Here is a 21,379-nt window from a genome sequence, read left to right as displayed (position 1 = left end):
ATATTATGAGGCAGCATGTATTTGCTGGCTAAAGGATTGGATTAAACTTGAAAACAAGGAATTATTAGATCTTGAAGGTTTCGATAACAGGTTTGGGTGGCACGCTTATTTATGGTGTGATAAGAAAAAGGTTCACAAAGGATTTGGAAACCACATCTTCAGAAACTCGTTAATAGAAGTATGGGACAGGTACAAAAGTCTTTTAGAACCAAGGGTTCCACACTGGTTATCTCCGTTGGAAGTTATGAGTGTAAAGAAAGTGAATATGAGAGGCAATTGGGCTACATATGGAGAATTGGTAATGAAGGAAGGAGGAAAATGGAAACTAAAACCATATGAACAAGTTAAGGATTATGTATATGATTGGTTACACTACTTCCAGGTAAATGAAATGTTTAAGAAAGATACAAAGGAAAAGGGGTATATAGAAAAAGACTCTAGGTTTCAAATGGATATAATTAATAGTGATAATAAGATCTTGTCAAAAATGTACAAGATATTGTTGGAATGGTGTACGAAGGACGAAGAAGTTAAATCAGTAATGATACACTGGGCTAGAGATTTTGGATATAATATTCAATTTGATGATTGGGAGAAACTATGGAAGGAAAATCTAAAATTCACTGCATGCATGGGATTGAAGGAAAACGTGATGAAAATGTTCTATAGATGGTATATTACACCTGTTAAGTTAGCCAAAATGTACAAAATGGACAATAAGTGTTGGAAATGCAAAGAAAGGGAAGGAACATTTTATCACATGTGGTGGGAATGTAAGAAAGTTAAGAACTTCTGGGAAGGGATATATAATGAATTAAAAAAAATGTTAAAATATACTTTTGTCAAGAAACCAGAAGCTTTTCTTTTAGGAATCACGGGAAAAGAGATAAGAAGGAAAGACTGTAAGCTATTCCAGTATGCAGTTGTGGCAGCAAGAATTTTACTAGCCCAGAAGTGGAAACAGGAAGAAACACCGACAATTCAAGAGTGGAGAATGAAACTAATAGACTATGTGGAGCTAGATAAACTGACTGGAAAAATAAGATATTTTAAAAATCAAAAGTTCATCGAACATTGGGGGAAATTTGTAGATTATCTGAAAAATCTATGTGATCCACAAACAACGCTAGTGGGGTTTCAAGAAGCACTGTAAAGGTTAAGATGTATTGTTTGGGAAAATATATATTGGTAAAGGTGAAAGTTAAAAGGCAATGCAAAAAAGGAAATGCGTTATAGTTAGGAGTATATATGGATGATTACCAGAAAAATCGAAGGAAGTCTCAAAAGTGTAATTTGTGAAAATTTGGCTAAAAATGTATGATTTTTGTTGTAAACTAATAAAAAGTATATTGAAAGAAAAAAAAAAAAGGAATATAGTCTCTGAAGAGTTGTATTTAATACGTAGTAAATCCCCAAATATCTCCCTGATTGTAATGGGAGACACCAATGCTCGAATTGGATCAGATAATACAGCTCTCTATAAACACTATGTCTCAAATCTAGCTGAAGATGCCCCACTTCCATTGAGAATAGGGAGGAATTCAAAGGACATCATTATTAATAAAGCGGGAGGAAAACTCTTACAATTGGTTTTAGAATTTAACCTCTCATTTTTTAATGGCTCAATGTGGCCGGATATTCCAGGAAATTTTACCTTCAGCTCCAAAAGGGGTAGGAGCGTAATCGACTATTCTCTAGTTTCCGTTGAAATGTTAAATGAAGTTGCCTCTTTTACAGTTGTACCTCGCTCAGAAAGTGACCACTTCCCAATAGTTTTAGAGATGTACAGGAATCCTAGAAATAATGATATTAGTCCTCTTATTAGTATTGATAAGACTATCTATGCCAAAAGAGTTTATATAAGTGATAAAAATAGGGAGGATCTATTAGCAGTATTTGAAAATAACCCAGTTATTCTTGAACCTGTGGCTAACCAAAATTTGATGCCCTTGGAGGATAATGATTGTTATTATAAGACTATCCAGGAATTATTTTCTTCTTTTTTAGACCCTCAGTTCAGCAACAAACCTTCAAATAAGTATAACTGGTTTGATAAAGATTGTATTAACTATAAGAAAGAACTTAGAACTTGTCTAAAAGAAGCCTACATTACCAACTCTCAAGGTCTCTGGAAGACTTATTTTGAAATGAAAAAAGCTTTTAAGAACATGCTCCTGGAAAAAAAATCTGAGTTCGCACTAGCCAAATGGTCTAAAATTGTTACTGCATTAGAAATTAAAGATACCAAAACTTTTTGGTCACTTCTCTCAATAAAAGATATCACTGATTTCCCTAATATAAGCGATGAGGCTTGGATTTCACATTTTACTGCTGTTTTTTATGATCACCAAGTTTGTAAAAAGGAAAATTTTAAATTTTCTCTGGCAAAAACCACACAATTTCAAATTACTGTTGAGGAGATGAAAAGGATAATCTTTTCGTTTAAGCAAGGGAAATCACCTGGTATGGATGGCATTCCAATAGACCTGTTGAGATTAGATGTAGAATGGTGGGCCAATAAACTTGTACCGCTTTTTAATTCTATCTATCACTCAGCTCTTGTACCTAAGTCGTGGAACAACTCAATAGTGCCGATCTTAAAAAAAGGTGATAGGAATTGCCAAGAGAACTACAGGCCTATAAGTTTGTTACCATGCATAAGTAAAATCTATGCCAAATCTCTGCTTATTAAATTGGAAGAATGGATGCTGACAAAAGGTCTACCTGGTAAAGAGCAGGCTGGTTTTAAGGCAGGCTCGTCAACTCTTGACCAGTGTCTAGTGTTAAGTCATCTTGTGGATAAATATGTCATGAGAAATAAACGAAAACTCTTTGTGGCATTTGTGGATTTAAAAAGTGCCTTTGATTCGGTCGACCGCAATAAACTATGGACTAAACTAGAACACCTTGGTATCGACCCATATCTACTTATACTGATTCAAAGTTTACATTCTAATAACCAAATATATGTTAAAGTATCAAAAGATGGTAGACTTGCAGGTCCTATTCTGAATAATCGAGGAGTTAGGCAAGGCTGTATCTTGGCCCCTACCCTATTTAATTTATTTCTATCTGACCTACCATTATTTCTTCAAAACGCAACCACTCATACTCCTTATTTAAACAATAGCCCACTCTTTTTATTACTTTATGCAGATGATGCTGTAATTATTTCACTCTCTGTTTTGGGTTTTAAAAAATTATTTAAGAGTTTCTCAAACTACTGCTCTCTCAATAATCTCAAAATTAATTATGATAAGACAAAGATTATGCAATTCAGAAAGAGAGGGAACCCAAAAGGCTGTATAATTAATGGACATCTAATACAGGAAGTTAAGCACTTCAATTATCTGGGAATCACATTCAAAAATAATATGAATTGGAATACACATATATGTGCTGCAATAGCTAAGGCCAAAGTGACAGCCCACCATATTAAATCCTATTTTTTTTCTCCAGTAGGAAACAGATTTATTCCAGCTGTATTGCAAGTGATTGACATGAAACTCTGTGCCCAACTTCTATACGGCACACCAGTGTGGATTTCAGGTGACCTCAAGAGGTTGGATAAATTTCACGCATCCCTTTTGAGGTCATTATTAGGACTTGCAAACTCTGTAAAATATGAAACAATATGTTGTGAGCTGGGAATACTGCCTTTATCAGTAAGGGCATGGCTGAGGACCTTGAAATATTGGATCTTCCTCCATTATAGAGCCCTATCCCCTAATACTATACTTTACGATCTTTTAAGTGATAGTGCAATCTACAATCTATCAGTGATTTGTAGGAGAAAACTGGATTCGATAGGGCTCACTCTAACTGATTTTGAAATCTCTGATCCCAAAGATATATGGGAAATTATCAGGAAGACCCTCACAGAAAAAAGTGTTCTCGCCATGCTTGAGGTTGCAAAGCACAGCACCTGCTCTCCTATCCACCTAAATCTCTCTTTGTGTAGAGATTTCCAAAAGGGATACATGACAAATCTGAAGAAACATGAATCGTGTAGGCTGTTTATGTTGGCCAGATTTAACATGTTTCTCTCGGCGGTAGTGAGAGGAAGATACTTAGCTATCCCAGAATCAGAGCGTCTCTGTAAATGCAGAAAACAGGAACCCGATACTCTAGAGCATATATTCTTTTCCTGTGATTTTGGCAGCTATGCCAGAAGACAATTATTTGAGGCCCTAAAATTTAATAGACAGTTTTTTACACAACCAACTGTTCAGGACCTGCTGGCGGACAGCGATGATCAAATTACTTTAATAGCGGCTGAATTTTTAAGTGCTGTCCATGAAGAAAGAATGGGCCATGGTAAAGAGACTTAGTGGTTTTTAATGGTAGGTGATGTTGCTGTGTTGTATTATATTATTTATGTACATTGATTTATTTTTTGGAGTTAAGAATAGGACTGGGATAAATTGTGTTCGCTGAGCCCGTATTTTATACAGTCTGTATATGATGTTTGTTTGTTAATGTGAGGTGTGATATGCCTAATAAAGGATTTTGAATTGAATTGAAAAAATTAGCATTCCAAGGGAGTTGCAGGGTTAGGAAACCTGGGTTCAGCATCACATTCAATCAAATAGTCCAGGCCCTCCCAGCACTAGCACAACTTGCTAATATACCTTAAGATGATGTCCTGGCTGCCTTACAAAGGGCATTTCTCCCCCAAACCATCTGAGACAGCACAATGTAATTCTTTCTGCAAACATAACAAGGGCCCAAGAGAGCCTTTCAGTGTTGCTGAGCTTAGATGCTTGGTGCAGCACTGCAGTTTTTCAAACTGGGAGGATGCTGGGCGATTGTTTGTTCTGTGGCCTGTATGATGAGGCCCTGTAGAACAGCCTATTTGCAAAGACAGCTCACATTCAAATATGAATTAGAGGAAGTTCTGGCTGCTGAAACAGCGGCAGAAATTGCCCCCAAAATGCATTTGATATATTTGATTCCCCTACCTGAAATGGTATAGAACAACTCACAGATACTCACATTGAGATGCTGAACATGTACTTTCTTTCTGAACCAAGGCTTCTTATTGTGGTTAGGGATGTCAGAAAATTCTGAAGAAAATGGAAACAGGAAATTGACCATGGAACAGAAATAAATCTAGTAATTCCCCCATCTTATTTGCATAATTTCCTTTGCATCAAAATGAATGGGATAGAATAACACAATGGCAATGTAACTTATCCAACGTACGTAATGAATTATGTAAGTTACATTATTTTTCCACAGCAAAGAGTGTGTCAAATAATATAGCTTTGGGTGACCAAATGGAGCAAACAGCACGCAGACCTAGTGGTGGGAGGGGAAAAATCCTTAAATAAGAGACACGGGGGAATGATTAATGGACTTCAATGTCTGTACACTAATGGGCAAAGCATGGGAAATAAACAAGATGAGCTTGAGCTCTTGGTACAGCAAACTAAATATGACATAATAGGCATCACTGAAACCTGGTGGGATAAGTCCCATGATTGGAATGTAATAATGGAGGGATACAATCTATTTCAGAGAAACAGACCAGACAAGAAAGGAGGAGGAGTGGCGTTATATGTCAGGGATGTGTATACCTGTGAAGAGATCCAAGATTTAGAACCTCAAAGCCAAAGTGAGAGCATTTGGGTCAAAATTAAGGGAGAGAAGAATAACAGTGACCTCATTGTGGGAGTTTACTATAGATCCCCAAGCCAAACGGAGGACATAGATGATGCCTTCCTGGAACAGATGGCCAAGCATGCAAAAGGAAGGGAGATAGTAGTAATGGGGGACTTCAATTACCCGGGTATTTGTTGGATGTCAAACTCAGCCAAGAGCATAAGGTCAAACAGATTCCTCACTGGCCTTGCAGACAACTTCATTGTCCAGAAAGTGGGAGAAGCAACAAGAGGAACAGCCATTTTAGATCTGGTCCTAACCAATGTTGAGGACCCGGTTAGTGGGGTAGAAGTGGAAGGATCATTAGGCGCGAGTGATCATGCTCTTCTGAAGTTTACTATACAGCGGAAAGGAGCAGCCAAGCATACTAGGACTCAATTTCTCGACTTTAAGAAAGCTGACTTCATAAAACTTAGGGAAGTGCTGGGTGAGATCCCATGGACAGTAATACTAAAAGGAAAGGGAGTTCATGATGGCTGGGAGTTTGTTAAGAGGGAGAGAGTAAAAGCACAACTTAGAATCATAGAATCATAGAGTTGGAAGAGACCACAAGGGCCATCGAGTCCAACCCCCTGCCAAGCAGGAAACACCATCAGAGCACTCCTGACATATGGTTGTCAAGCCTCTGCTTAAAGACCTCCAAAGAAGGAGACTCCACCACTTCAGGCAATACCAATGAGGCGGAAACATGGAAGGTGCCTCAAGAAGCCAGGGTGGCTATCTAAAGAACTTTTAACTGAGTTAAGATTAAAAAAGGATGTGTACAAAAAATGGAAAAGGGGGGAAACCACCAAAGAGGAATTCAAACAAATAGCCAGCACGTGTAGACACAAAGTCAGAAAAGCTAAAGCACAGAATGAACTCAGGCTTGCTAGAGAGGTTAAAAGCAACAAAAAAGGCTTTTATGGGTATGTTCGTAGCAAAAGGAAGAACAAAGAAACAGTGGGGTCACTCAGAGGAGAAGATGGTGAAATGCAAACAGGGGACACAGAAAGGGCTGAACTCCTCAATGCCTTCTTTGCCTCAGTCTTCTCCGATAAAGAAAACAATGCCCGACCTGAAGAATTTGGAGCAAAGGATTCAGCAGAGGAAACACAGCCCAGAATAACTAAGGAGATAGTACAAGAATACTTGGCTAGTCTAGATGTATTCAAGTCTCCAGGGCCAGATGAACTGCATCCAAGAGTATTAAGAGAACTGGCAGATGTGATTTCAGAACCACTGGCAGTCATCTTTGAGAATTCCTGGAGAACAGGCGAATTCCCGGCAGACTGGAGGAGGGCAAATGTTGTCCCTATTTTCAAAAAGGGGAAAAGAGAGGACCCAAATAATTACTGCCCAGTCAGTCTGACATCAATACCAGGGAAGATTCTGGAGCAGATCATTAAGCAAACAGTCTGTGAGCACCTAGAAAGGAATGCTGTGATCACCAATAGTCAGCATGGATTTCTGAAAAATAAGTCATGTCAGACTAACCTGATCTCGTTTTTTGACAGAATTACAAGCCTGGTAGATGAAGGGAACGCAGTGGATGTAGCCTACCTTGATTTCAGCAAGGCATTTGACAAGGTGCCCCATGATATTCTTGTAAAGAAGCTGGTAAAATGCGGTCTTGACTATGCTACCACTCAGTGGATTTGTAACTGGCTGACTGACCGAACCCAAAGGGTGCTCATCAATGGTTCCTCTTCATCCTGGAGAAGAGTGACTAGTGGGGTGCCACAGGGTTCTGTCTTGGGCCCGGTCTTATTCAACATCTTTATCAACGACTTGGATGATGGACTCAAGGGCATCCTGATCAAATTTGCAGATGACACCAAACTGGGAGGGGTGCCTAACACCCCAGAGGACAGGATCACACTTCAAAACGACCTTGACAGATTAGAGAACTGGGCCAAAACAAACAAGATGAATTTTAACAGGGAGAAATGTAAAGTATTGTACTTGGGCAAAAAAAATGAGAGGCACAAATACAAGATGGGTGACACTTGGCTTGAGAGCAGTACATGTGAAAAGGATCTAGGAGTCTTGGTTGACCACAAACTTGACATGAGCCAACAGTGTGACACGGCAGCTAAAAAAGCCAATGTAATTCTGGGCTGCATCAATAGGAGTATAGCATCTAGATCAAGGGAAGTAATAGTGCCACTGTATTCTGCTCTGGTCAGACCTCACCTGGAGTACTGTGTCCAGTTCTGGGCACCACAGTTCAAGAAGGACACAGACAAACTGGAACGTGTCCAGAGGAGGGCAACCAAAATGGTCAAAGGCCTGGAAACGATGCCTTATGAGGAACGGCTAAGGGAGCTGGGCATGTTTAGCCTGGAGAAGAGGAGGTTAAGGGGTGATATGATAGCCATGTTCAAATATATAAAAGGATGTCACATAGAGGAGGGAGAAAGGTTGTTTTCTGCTGCTCCAGAGAAGCGGACACGGAGCAATGGATCCAAACTACAAGAAAGAAGATTCTACCTAAACATTAGGAAGAACTTCCTGACAGTAAGAGCTGTTCGACAGTGGAATTTGCTGCCAAGGAGTGTGGTGGAGTCTCCTTCTTTGGAGGTCTTTAAGCAGAGGCTTGACAACCATATGTCAGGAGTGCTCTGATGGTGTTTCCTGCTTGGCAGGGGGTTGGACTCGATGGCCCTTGTGGTCTCTTCCAACTCTATGATTCTATGATTCTATGTCACATAGAGGAGGGAGAAAGGTTGTTTTCTGCTGCTCCAGAGAAGCGGACACGGAGCAATGGATCCAAACTACAAGAAAGAAGATTCCACCTAAACATTAGGAAGAACTTCCTGACAGTAAGAGCTGTTCGACAGTGGAATTTGCTGCCAAGGAGTGTGGTGGAGTCTCCTTCTTTGGAGGTCTTTAAGCAGAGGCTTGACAACCATATGTCAGGAGTGCTCTGATGGTGTTTCCTGCTTGGCAGGGGGTTGGACTCGATGGCCCTTGTGGTCTCTTCCAACTGTATGATTCTATGATTCTATGATTCTATGATTCTATGATATATGAACTTCGGTAGAATAAAACAGTGCTACATGTGTCAATTATAGAGCAGAATGAAAAATGACGTCTTCTTGTATCCCTAATGGCGGTACTGATAACTAGACTAACTTCCTTGTCTTCTCAGTACTAGAGCTTAATTGAGAAGCGCATCTCTTGAGAAAGATCAGAGTTGTACTTCTGAAATTCCAGCCCTTTTTGGCAAGCACATTTGCAATTTCAGATACTATATGGCTGACTGTAAGCTTTATTTATCGGGATGTACAATTCTAATATTGGCTATTTGAGGTTTTACATTGCATAATTAATAACAACAACAACAACAATAGCAACTTGTAATGCCAATAAAGGTATTTGTATTGTATAGTATTGTAATAATAATAATTTTATTATTTATACCCCACCTATCTGGCTGGGTTTATGTATAAGCTGCCGTAGGGCAGACAACACAGTTTTTGTAGGTTTCAGTGGAGATAGACAGAGGCCTTGTTTTAATTTTGCCATGTATTTTTATGTAGAATGCCTATGTTATTCGCTTTTGATACTATCTTATATCAAGGTCTGTAAATAGTTGCTCTCCTGATTAATTACAGCAAGTAGGAATTACCTTCAAGTGGTCAGACAGAGGAGTTTTTCAAAAATTGCTTCCAGTTTTCTTTTAGGCTACATATGACTAGCTGACACAGATTTGCCTAAGCCAGTGGTGGCCAAACTTGGCCCTCCAGATGTTTTGGGACTACAATTTCCACCATCCCTGACCACTGGTACTGTTAGCTAGGGATGATGGGAATTGTAGTCTCAAAACATCTGGACGGCTGGGTTTGGCCACTACTGGCCTAAGCAGATGGGCCTGTACAAAGCTGTGTTCGGGCTAATAATTCTTGTGGAATTATATGCCTGTTATTGTTGGGGTCTCAGAGGCAAATGACAAAAGCAGAAGAGGTGATGAAAATGATGTATAGATGGTATATTACACCTGTTAAGTTAGCAAAAATGTATAAAGTCAGTAATAAATGTTGGAAATGTAAAGAAAAAGAGGGAACATTTTATCACATGTGGGAATGTAAAAAGGTGAAATGCTTCTGGGAGATGATATATAATGAGTTGAAAAAAATGTTGAAATATACATTTATAAAGAAACCAGAAGCATTTCTATTGGGCGTTGTGGGGAGTGATATAAATAGAAAGGAATGTAAGCTCTTCTTATATGCAATAACAGCAGCAAGGATATTATTGGCCCAAAAATGGAAGCAAGAAGAGTTACCGTCGATTGAAGAATGGAGGATGAAGTTAATGGACTATGCAGAATTAGATAAACTAACAGGAAGGATTCGAAACCGGCGAGACCAGAAATTCACGGAAGACTGGAGTAAATTTACGGATTATTTGAAAAGTAATTGTGAAGAACAGATGACGTTTGTAGGGTTGCAAGAAGTTTTGTGAGGAGTATTATTAGAAGTATTGTAAAAATGGAGAAGGGGGAGGATGATTTGTTAAGAGATGTAAAGGCAATATTAAGTTAAGAAATGCATAAGAAGTGGTTAAAATGGTGGATCATCAGAGGTGCTGATGGAAGTCCAAAAAGATTGTATAAGTGATAAGTTTTGTGGTACATTTTATAATTTATATGTTAAAATTAATAAAATAAATTATTAAAGACAGAAGCAGAAGAGACTTGAAGAATAAGGGAGCCACAAGAAACCCATGGAAAGAAGGAAGACAAAGAGACTGAATGGTGTTGGGACTGAAGGAAATAGCTTAGGATGGACCATGAGAAGACATCACCAAGCCCCATGTTTGTTAATTGTGCACGGGTCAAAGAGCTGATGTGCTTCTTCCTATTTCTGAGGACTGCACACCCCACCCAGAGAGGAGCTGCTGCTATCATCTATCATCACTGCATAAAAGCAAAGAGCAGCCTCTCCATTATTGTGTCAGCAACTGATTTATTGAAGCGACAGATGTTCCTTTGCAGCTTGGCTAACAGCATTAGATCTCTGGGATGCATCAAGGGAGTATCTGGGAAGCTGGCAAGGCAGGATGCTGCCTGAATTCTACTGGTCTGTTGCTTTTCCACTGAGCCTTAGATCAGTCATTGTGTCACTTAGCAGTGCATTCCGGTGCACCAAGAATTTTCATAGTTATTTTTCACTTGCGGACTGATTTCCAACCTTTCTTAGTTTTTCTATGTAATCTGTTTTAATGGGCAACAATTTTTTACTTTTTGAATGTTGTCTAGATTTCTACAACTGATTTAGGGTATTTTTGTACTGCTGAATCAGGAAATGGCATCCGTTTCTCTCCATCAGGTCAGGTTTACTGTAAACTGAATGGTGGGCATTGATAAAGGTAAGTACACGTAAATTGCATGTCGCTTCACCATTTTTCAAACTTCAGGGCTTGAACTTCCGTTTCTTGGAACTCTTGGAATGCTCAGCGGCAGGGAGATCTCTGTCCAACAGTAGTCAGCCATCATGACTGCGTCCCAGCGACCCTGATACCTGGTCTCCATCTCTTTCATGTCCTGATGGAATCTCTCCCCCTGCTCGTCACTCATTGAACCCAGGTTCTCAGGAAACCGGTCCATATGTGAAAATAGGTAGTGCATCTTGACGCTCATGTCGCAGCCCAGGTTTCTGAAAGCAGTCAGCATGTTGTTGACAAGTTCTGCGTAGTTTCTGGCCTTATTGTTGCCAAGAAAGTTCTTCACTACCAGAACAAATGCCTTCCACGCTTCCAGTTCCACTTCGTTCACTGAGTTTCCAAACTCTGGATCTCTGATGAGCTGACGGATCTGAGGACCACAAAGATGCCAGCTTTCAACTTCTCCATGGTCAATCCTGGAAAAGCCTGGCACAAGTAAGTGAAGCAGTCACCATCCTTGTCCAGAGCCTTGGTGAACTGCTTGATTAAGCCGAGCTTGATGTGCAGCGGTGGGAAGAGTATTCTGTCTCTGTTCACCAGAGGGTTGTTGATGACGTTCCTTTTTTGACAAGGCACCAATTCCTCCCGCACAGGCCAGTCCTTCTTCGTGTAATGCTGAGCACGGTTCCTACTATCCCACATGCACAGAAAACATGGGTACTTGGTGAAGCCAGACTGTTGTCCCAACAAAAAGTTCACCATCTTCAGGTCAACACAAATAAACCACTTATGCTGATCATAACCAATTTTCTCCAGCACATACTTCACCACTTCATAGTTCTCCTTCAGTGTACTCGAGGGAGCCAGAGGTATAGAGGCAAACTGGTTGCCGTTGTGTAGCAGAACACATTTCAGTGATCGCTTGCTGCTGTCAATGAACAGTCTCCAATCTTTGGGTTCGTACTGTGGCACTCCAAGCTTGAGCAGAAGCTGCGCAATATCTGCACAGTACACGAAGTCCTTCTCTTCCGAGAAAAAACGGAGGTACTCTTGATGCCTGTTGTGGAAGAAGCTGATGCGAGCACTGTCAGAGAGGAGGTTTTTTCCTTCACTCTGGATGCCAACAGTTTGGCAGAGTCCTTTGACAAGCTGAGGTCGCGAACTAGATCATTCAACTCCTTTTAGGAAAATGGATGTGGAGCATCATCTTCAAGAACCACTTCTTCATCTTCATGTCCTTCAACACTGGAGGCATCTTCGTCACTAATGTCAGGAAGTTCTCCGAAGACAGGCACTGGAATTTCATCACAATGAGCTACAGGACGACGTGCTGATAGAAGATCAGGATTAACTTAGTTTTGATTCCCCAACTTTATGCTTTGCCGCACCAATTTATGGAAGATTTCGAGGTTTTATGACTTCAAACTGATCCCTTTTTGACATAATCACCCAGAACTATCGGACCTGAATACTTCTTGTCATTAAAATAATCATTTCCAATCAAAACAATTATTCGACATGGCATTTTACCCCCACCAACTTCTTCTAAAATGCTCCACACAAGCGTACATGTGAACAAAAACATAAAAAAGACATGTGCCATAGCTCAAAAACTTGACCTGATTGAGCAAAACCAATGTGATTTTTGGATTCAGCACATCAGATTCATCCTAAATCAACTGAAAAAACACAGACAACAAATTTGTTGTTGACCAGTGTATTCTTCTACCTCATCATATCACGAGAAGTAGGAGACTGAACTGTTTTTCCTTTATATTGAGTAAGACACAGCAGCCATGGTTTGAAAATTCACATTTCTTGCTGATTTAATAGAGCATTATTTTCCCATGAGCCTCTAAATGTTGAAATGTGGCCAAATCACTGTATTCTCAGTTCATTGTTCTTTTTGATATTAACATGAACTGGCTTCAGCAAGACAGCAAGAATGAAACTCAACGTTAGCAGCAACAGATGGCTGGGAATGTGTTCCATTTAAAGGAGGATTATATGTAACACCCCATTTTCTTCTAATCTGCTTTGACAACAAGCTCCTTCATCAAGGCAGGCTCATTAAATCTAGAGTGAACACAATAATGTATAAAAGCTTTTTCATGTACCATTTACACTTTTAAATGAGGACAGATTCTAAAATATTCACCACTTTTAAATATTTTATTTGAGGCCTGTTGGTGCTGAACCTGATGCTGAACTTTGACAATGATGGTTGAGGCCGATGGGAACTGAACTCCCAAACATCTACAGGACCTCAGACTGGGAGAGGCTGGTTTTGGACCCCTCTCACTTTAATGGAGTTATTTCTTTGCACAGGATCCTGTCTATGGAGAGGGGTTATAAGTTGGTGGGAGATCCCATTTATCTGGCCATATATATGACACCTTTATGTGATAAAACCAAGCTCAAGGCAGCTTCTAGTAACAAATTTAACCACATCAAAATTAACTCAAAATTTAAACAATAAAACAATTGTAGAAGTTCCCCATAAAACTCCGCAATCACAACTGTATACACAGCAGCAGGCTAATATATGCAGCGTTTTTGTATGGACAAAGACTTTACATGATTTGTGTGAAGCTACAAACCAAGGCATTCCCAGTTAGAGGGTGATGGGGAACAGGACTGGGGAAGATCTCAGCTTGAGTCCTTGGAGAGCTTCTTCTACTTAGAACTGGCAGTGCTGCTCTAAATGAACTAGTTCCCATGACTGACTTTGGTAGGTTCATCAGAAAGTGCTTATAGGAAGTCCACTTATAAACACCATCTCCAACTCCTCGAAAGATTCCATCAACAGTGTCTCCGAAAAATTTTACACATCACTTGGGAAGACAGGCGAACTAATATCAGTGTGCTGGAAGAAGCAAAGATCACCAGTGTTGAAGCAATGATTCTTCAACATCAACTTCGTTGGAGTGGTCATGTTGTGCAGATGCCTGATCATCATCTTTCAAAGCAACTACTCCATTCTGAACTTAAAAATGGAAAGCGTAATGCTGGTGGTCAACAAAAGAGGTTTAAAGACTGTCTCAAGGCAAATCTAAAACAATGTAGTATAAACACTGACAACTGGGAAACACTGGCCTGCGAGTGCTCCAGTTGGAGAACAGCCTTTACCAAAGGTGTCATGGGCTCTGAAGACACTCAAACTCAGGACACAAGGGAGAAATGTGCTAAGAGGAAGGCACGCTTGGCAAATCCACACCGTGATCAACTCCCGCCCAGAAACCAATGTCCCCACTGTGGAAGAACGTATGGATCCAGAATTGGCCTCCACAGTCACTTACGGACACATGGTTAAAACCGTGTTTATGGAAGACAATCTTACTCGGCTACGAGGGATTGCCAAAGAAGAAGAAGAAGATTTAGTCAGCTTTGTATTGACAACTGTGCCGGCAGTGAAATTTCAGCAGCTGGGTCAACACAAGGCATTTTGCCACCAATGAGAGGCACTGGGTGTGCATCAGGTTCTGTCTTGGCAGGGCTTTTGGTGTAGCCCCCTTTGTGATCCTGGAGCAAGGTTGCCCCACTCGCCTGTCACATTTGGCCAATGAGAGGTGGGGCAGATATGGCTTTGGCCCAAGGGGGGAGGTTCACCACCCCGGCATATGGCAGGCCTGCAGCATAGCCCAATTTATTATCTGTCTCTTGGCATGTTGGGATTTTTAGGGAAATACAGTTGGAAATGCAGTTGAAGTTGATTGTCAAAGAAGTGAGGGGATTTATTGCTTTTCCATTTATTGGGGGCATAGGGGGGCTCCTGTCGATGGGCATTTTGTATTTTTATGTTGTGAACTTCCCTGTGATCTTTTATGGTTTTATTTTGCTCTTTTATGAAAACCCAAGGTATGTGTCACAAATATTTGTTTTGTGTTCATTAAACCTATCCAACTTTTATTCTGATTGTAATGCATTAACTACAGCTGCTTATATATTTAATTATTCTAAGGTATATATTTATATTATTATCCTTACAGATATTTCCTGGTCTCATTCTCTCTGACATAAAGCCTGCCAAAAGAATGAAGTTCAAGACTGTATGTTATCTGCTGGTTCAACTTATGCATTGTCGTAAAATGTTCAAAGCTGAGATCCCTTTCTCCAATGTGATGACTTGTGAAGACGACGACAAGGTAGCGTATGGCAAAGCAAGGTCATTTGTCAAAATGTGTGGTATCTGCCCTCACCTCCCATTTCACTGGGGCCTTTTTTTAAAAAAAGGTACTCCTGGCAGGGCCGTCTTTAGCATATGCGGCACCGTGGTGCAAAGCTCTGCCCGGCACCCCCCAAAGTTGTTGAGCTTTTTTTAGGGAGTCTCATGCTGCTAAAAACATACCACTGGTTACGCCAGGGAAAGCAGCACGCAGATTGCACACTTTTGCCCCTTCCCAAAGAGAAATCAGAAGTGTGCCATCCTCAGTGCCGTATCAAGGTCAGGTGGTGCCATTTAGGTGATTGATGGGTTAAGCAAATAAATTTCAATTACAGTATTTGTATACTGTATTATCAAAAGATCATAGTATATGATACCATGATCAGCACAGATGTCTTTTGGAGATATTTAAAGAACTGTAGGACTATCTATACCCAGAAGTAAAAACTGCTAGAGTACTGGTCTGCACCTAGTGACTCATTTCCAAATTATTAATTTTGGAGGGTCACTTTCTCATATCAATAAACCTCCACCCACCCAGCAAAAGAAACACGGTTCTTTTCAGATGTTGGTAACTTACACTGCCGCCAGCACCCACTGCTTTAGTGAACAAGATGAAACCCTGCTGAGCACAACAGGACAACTCCCATGGTGCTCAGCCTCCCATATCTACTTTCTGGAAATGGCCCTGGAGGTAGGAGCAGAGCGACTGAAGCACAGGGTTCCCAACCCCCACCTCCCTGAGATGCTCCAAAAGGATACCATGGTACTGAAAACTGCCAGTCAATGAAGGGGAACAAGCAGGGTCACATTCCACCTATCTTTCTCCCAACAACTGTCATCAACCATGGCTACTAAGGCAGGTTCAGTGGCATGACCAGCCCTGAAGCCAGACTAGAACATATCCAAGTTTCCTCCAAGCAAGCCTGAACCTGGACTGTTGCCACTCTTTCTAGTGCTTTGCCCCCAAAGGGGCCACTGCCAGTGTAATAGTTTTTTAACTACTGAGCCCAGGGAGATCTTCTTAAGGCAGGAACACCCCCCCCCCATCCAGAGCTACAATACCTCTCAGATAAAAAGGAACCTGTGAAATTCAGAGCTACCTAAAATCCTGTCTTGTGGGCAGATGCAAGAGTGCTGTTTATATTGTGCTGATAGTTATTATTTTTCAAATGGAGCTACTGCACCCCACCCTGGGGTCCCTTGTGAAGAAGGGAGGGGGCTGAAAATATTTCAAGCAAATAGCTAAATGAGGAAAGCCCTGTTAAGTTTTACAGCCTAAAATAGGTTAACAATACAAAAGATTACAACTATTTTTCTTATAATCTGCTTCTGAAGTCAGAGTGGTGAGTTGCTTTGATAGGTTCTGTTGAAAAGGGGCTTTCATTGTACTCCTTTTGCCGCCTGCTAAAAACATTTTTGTTTACGCAGATATTGAGAATGCTGATGTGTTCTTAGTTTATTGCTGCTTCCAATTCTTTGGATGTTTTAATTGTTTTCACTAATAATTTCGTTGTATTATTCTTTCTGTAAACTGCCTTGGGGTGTTTTGGGGGGGCGGGGCAGGGCAGTTACAATCACTTGGTATAGAAATTTCACAAAATAAATAAAAATAAATAATATGTTTTAAAACAAACAAACTCAGAGATAGCCACATTCCATTTGCAACAGAAAGCCAACCAGCTGACCTGCAAGATGTGATTTCTCTACAAGCCTCACAGTTCTTACACAGTTTGGAAAAGCTCTATTGAAATCAGTGGCGCTCCACTCCAGAATTGTACACCTACTTCTCTAGGAGTAAGCTCCATTGCACTCAGAAGTGCTTACTTCTAAGTAGGCTTAAACTGTTATGCTGCAATCCTCTGCTGCAGCCTAACAGTGCTATCCTTAGCACTCCTGTCCAGAAATATGCACATTTACCTGGGAGTAAGCTCCAAATGAGACTGCTAAGGGTTAGCTTCCCACCCTCCTGCCTTTTTGTCAAATCGAACAGCTCAGCCCTATCTAGGCTTGTTACTCGTAAGTAAGTCCTACAGTGGGCCTTACTTTCTAGGACTTTGGTGGCTCTTCAATGATTATCAGAAAACTGCAGGTGCTTCCTATAATTTTCGCATCCTCTCCTACATTGTTCCTTATTTATTTTTATTTTATTTTAATGAAGGCATCTACCCACTCCACCCAATACCCTGGCGGTAAATCTTCCCGAGTCTCGGCACCCCTTCCGTTGCCTCACAAACAGGATGCCAATGAAACTTACACTAGAGTGCAAACAGAAGCCTTCCCCCCTCCATTTTCACCCACTTCTTAAAAGGAAAGGAAAAGAGAAGTGGGGAGAGAGGGAGAGACAGAGAAAGAAAGAAAATGCCGTATCCAATACACTAACGCCCAATGTCAGCATAGAATCTCCAGCTTCCAGGGTGGGACATGGACGCCAAGGGAAGGCAGAGCAGGGAAGGGGACGCGTTGGCGGCTCACGCCGTTCCTCCCCACAGCTGGGGAGCACGGCGGCTTCAGCAGCCGGAGCTTGGCTCTTCTGCTGCAATTCGGGGGCAAACTCGGCTCTGCCCTGGACTCCAACGCTCAGCGCCCCAAGAGCCCAGTGCTCTGGCGCCTTGCGCCACTAGAGCCAACAGTTAAGATGGTCCTGGCTCCTGGACAGAGCTTCAAACTGCAGAGCTGCGCCCAGAAACGTGCCACACAAGGATGTTTGGGTGAACCCTGGGTTGCATTAAATAAAGTACAGTGGTACCTTGGGTTTCAGATGCTTCAGGTTACAAACATTTCAGGTTACAGACTCTGCAAACCCAGAAATAGTACCTCGGGTTAAGAACTTTGCTTCAAGATGAGAACAGAAATCGCCGGATGGCGGCACGGCGGCAGCAGGAGGCCCCATTAGCTAAAGTGGTACCTCAGTGTTATGTACTGAGTTGAATAGGATTCAAAATGCAGCAGTCTGATTGGTCCCAGAACAATAGGATCCAAAATGCAGCAGTCTGATTGGTCCTAGAACAATAGGATTCAGAATGCAGCAGTCTGATTGGTCCTAGAACAATAGGATTCAGAAAGCAGCAGTCTGATTGGTCCTAGAACAATGCAGCAGTATGATTGGTCTGCAGGAGCCACCCAATCCAGCTCCAGATGGAAGTGAATCCACAACCTGATTGGCTTGCAGGAGAATTCCGGAATTAGCCAATCACATGTAGCCCATTGTGTAAATAATGTATATAAAGCAGATACTTTGGGGGAACTTTCATTCCTCCTCACCACTATGAGCTGAATAAAGAGCATGAAATCCACTCTAGACTCTGAGTATATTTCACTCAGGTTAAGAACAGTTTCAGGTAAAGACGTCCAGAACGAAGTTCTTAACCCGAGGTACCCCTGTACAATATATTCTTTGCCACTAGATGATGCTGTTCTATGCTTGCTCCATAAGAAAAAAGCTCATTTCACTGTTATTTCTAAAACACATCTGCAGTTTTCAGTCTCTGGCTGAAACAGAGGGTGAAAGAGTCCTGATTTGAACATCTTCAGCCCTAAATTTACTCTTCTGTCTCCCCCCCCCCACTCCCCCCCCCCATGTCATTGCAGAAAACTGTGATCTGTTCCTTTCCCTAACTGACATGGAGTTTTCAAGAAATGGAGCAGTTGTGCTGATCCCTCCACATGTCCCTGGGCTGCACCCAATCCATGCACTAATTCTAAATTACCCTGGTGGCCAGATTATTATTTCCTCCATTAAGAAATGTGCCATGCAGGCCACTCTCTGCCTTCATTACTGAATGAATTGCTGGAAGGAGTCCTAAATTCAGCTGTCAGGCATTTTGTGGTTGCCTCCAGCATGGGACTGACAACCTGCCCTCATTTGAGGAGAAGAGCTGTGCCAGAAAGGGCTGCACGGCATATAAGGCAGCACGGTTTTACAAATTTAGTCATCATCATCTTATTTGTATGGTGCCTTTCCACGGGTAAAACCACTGCTTTTTGCTGGGAGTATGCAGGGGTACACATACCCCTAAACATTTTGTGAATCTTTGTACTTTGTCCATTTACTGTATTTAGTTTCCCCGATTTGAACTATAAAATGGTGATTTTCTTGCGTCAAGAAAAAAAAAACATTACATAATAAGAAGCACAACAGAAGCAATCATAAACAATAAGTAAAACACATGAAAAAGTACAACCAAATTTGAATAATTTCAGCATGAATCATAAGTAAATCTATAAATAAAGTTACAAATGGATATTTTGGGGTTGGGGGTCTGACAAACCACCTCCAAAAGCTCAAACATAGGAAGCTTCTTTCTCCCAAGGCACACCCTGGATCAATCTATCTCAGTATTGGCAACAGCTCTCTGGACTTTCCGACTGGGGATCTTCCCAGCTTTACCAGCAGATTCCAGGGACAGAACCTGGGTCTGTCTGCATGCTGAGCTGAAGCCATAGCAAGACTACCTTGGAGACACCCTAAAGTGATGCTTATACATAGAGAAGCGCTCTGTGTATATGCCCATTTATTCATGTAACCTTTTAAAAAATAAAATACCGGTAGGTTTCATTTCATTAGACTAGAGAAGTGGCAGATGGCCACTGCCTGAAAGCCAGCCATTTCCCCCTCCACCTCATGTCTTCAGATAGATTTTGGGGTGCATTGTTGGTCTCAGGTTCATTAATAAAAAGTCTCTCCCATGACACACCACCACTCCTCAGAGCATTTTGTCATTCCGTATGTTGTTCAGGTATCTGAGAAGCCAGCAGAATTGTGTCTTTTTGCTGCTAGGATAAAATGTATGTGCTGTAAGTTCGAATACATTGTTTAAGGTGATTAATGGATAAGTTAAGAATGTACCTTGCTGGTACCGAAATGTATGGCTGTGGGTTTTGAAGGCCGCTCCCTGCAAGGCCCTTTCCACCTGGCCTAGGGGGCAGAGACCAGACTCGCCCAGCTCTGCTTCAGAGGCTCCTGGGAGGCCAGAGAGACATTGCACTGCTGTGAGTTCTGAAGAGCCCAGACTGACTGGAACAAACTGGGGCGAATGTCAAAAATGCTTTTAAATGCTATTAAATAGTTTTTAATCTGTGGCATTTTCAATTTGGGGGGTTTTTTGTTTGTTTTTGTTTGTTGGGGGTAGGGTGAACGTTTAGTTGGGGCAAGTTTAGTATAGTTGTAAATTATTTTTGTTTTTTAATTAGTTTTTATTGTTTTATTGTATAGTTTGCATTCTGTTCTCAAGAGGAGAGGGTCAGGGCTGCCTGGGAGTGGGCCCCAGCAACAGAATGTCTGGGGCAGGTTCCACAGGGGAGGGGGGATGCACTGGGACACCCAGTCTCAGTGATCACGGGTAGGAGGAAGAGTTACGCTAAGACCAGATGATGTCATTCCCGAGGAGGCAGGTTTAGCCGTTGTTTGAAGACTATCCCTGACTCCGGGTGTGGTCTTGACCAGAAGGATACTGGAATCAGCAAGGGAAACCCACATGACCTGAAGGTGCTGCTGTGCAATGCCAGGTCAGTGATTACTAAGACCACTGCCATCCACAACTTGATCGTGGATGGAGGACTTGACCTATCATGTATAACAGACACTTGGTTGGATAAAGCAGATGGGCCTGTTCTTACCGCTGTTTGTCCACCAGGTTCTTGTACACACAGCAGCCCAGGTCATATGGGTGGGGAGGGGGGGTTGCAGTGATTTTTAGGGGTCATTAGCTTACACCAGGCGTCCTATTGGGAAGACCCAGTTTTCTGGAAGATGGGCAATAGGGGCAGTACAGGATTCCTTGCAGATAAATTTGCTCAGCTTCGGAAAGAGGTAGACTCCACCATGGGAGCAGGGCCGGGGCGGGAGAGTGCTAGAGTCCTGTCCTGTTGTGTGGGATCAATTCCAATCTGTTACCCCCAAGGATGTGGACAGGCTGCTTGGACAAGTGAAACCAACCACTTGTCTCCTTGATCCTTGCCCATCCTGGCTTATAAAAGCTAGCCGGGAAGGGCTGGGCGATGGGCTTCGTGGGGTGGTGAATGCTTCCCTCCATGAGGGAGCCTTCCCAGACCCACTGAAAGAGGTGGTTATTAAACCACTTCTTTAAAAAACATATTTGGACCTGGCCAATATGGCCAACTTCCATTCTTGGGCATGGTGAATTGAGTGGGTGGTTGCTGAACAACTCTAGGCATGTC

General features: G+C 41.7%; 1 protein-coding gene and 1 long non-coding RNA gene across 2 annotated transcripts in view; one reads left to right on the top strand and one right to left on the bottom strand.

Annotated features, from left to right (window-relative positions):
* Positions 1–21,379, top strand: part of ADCY1 (adenylate cyclase 1) — a 204,202-nt gene that overhangs the window by 161,013 nt on the left and 21,810 nt on the right. The window contains exon 8 of the mRNA XM_053359774.1: positions 15,024–15,179. Within this exon, the coding sequence (XP_053215749.1) occupies positions 15,024–15,179 (156 nt within the window). The remainder of the gene's footprint in view (positions 1–15,023; positions 15,180–21,379) is intronic.
* The window catches only part of LOC128398546 (uncharacterized), a 57,789-nt gene that overhangs the window by 25,286 nt on the left and 11,124 nt on the right, over positions 1–21,379 (bottom strand). The window contains exon 2 of the long non-coding RNA XR_008327160.1: positions 4,996–5,066. This is a non-coding gene — a long non-coding RNA (uncharacterized LOC128398546). The remainder of the gene's footprint in view (positions 1–4,995; positions 5,067–21,379) is intronic.

This window comes from Podarcis raffonei, chromosome 12 (assembly GCF_027172205.1).
Source record: "Podarcis raffonei isolate rPodRaf1 chromosome 12, rPodRaf1.pri, whole genome shotgun sequence".
Taxonomy (NCBI): domain Eukaryota; kingdom Metazoa; phylum Chordata; class Lepidosauria; order Squamata; family Lacertidae; genus Podarcis; species Podarcis raffonei.
The sequence above is the reverse complement of the archived record's forward strand: the minus strand, read 5'-3'. Positions and strand labels throughout refer to the sequence as shown.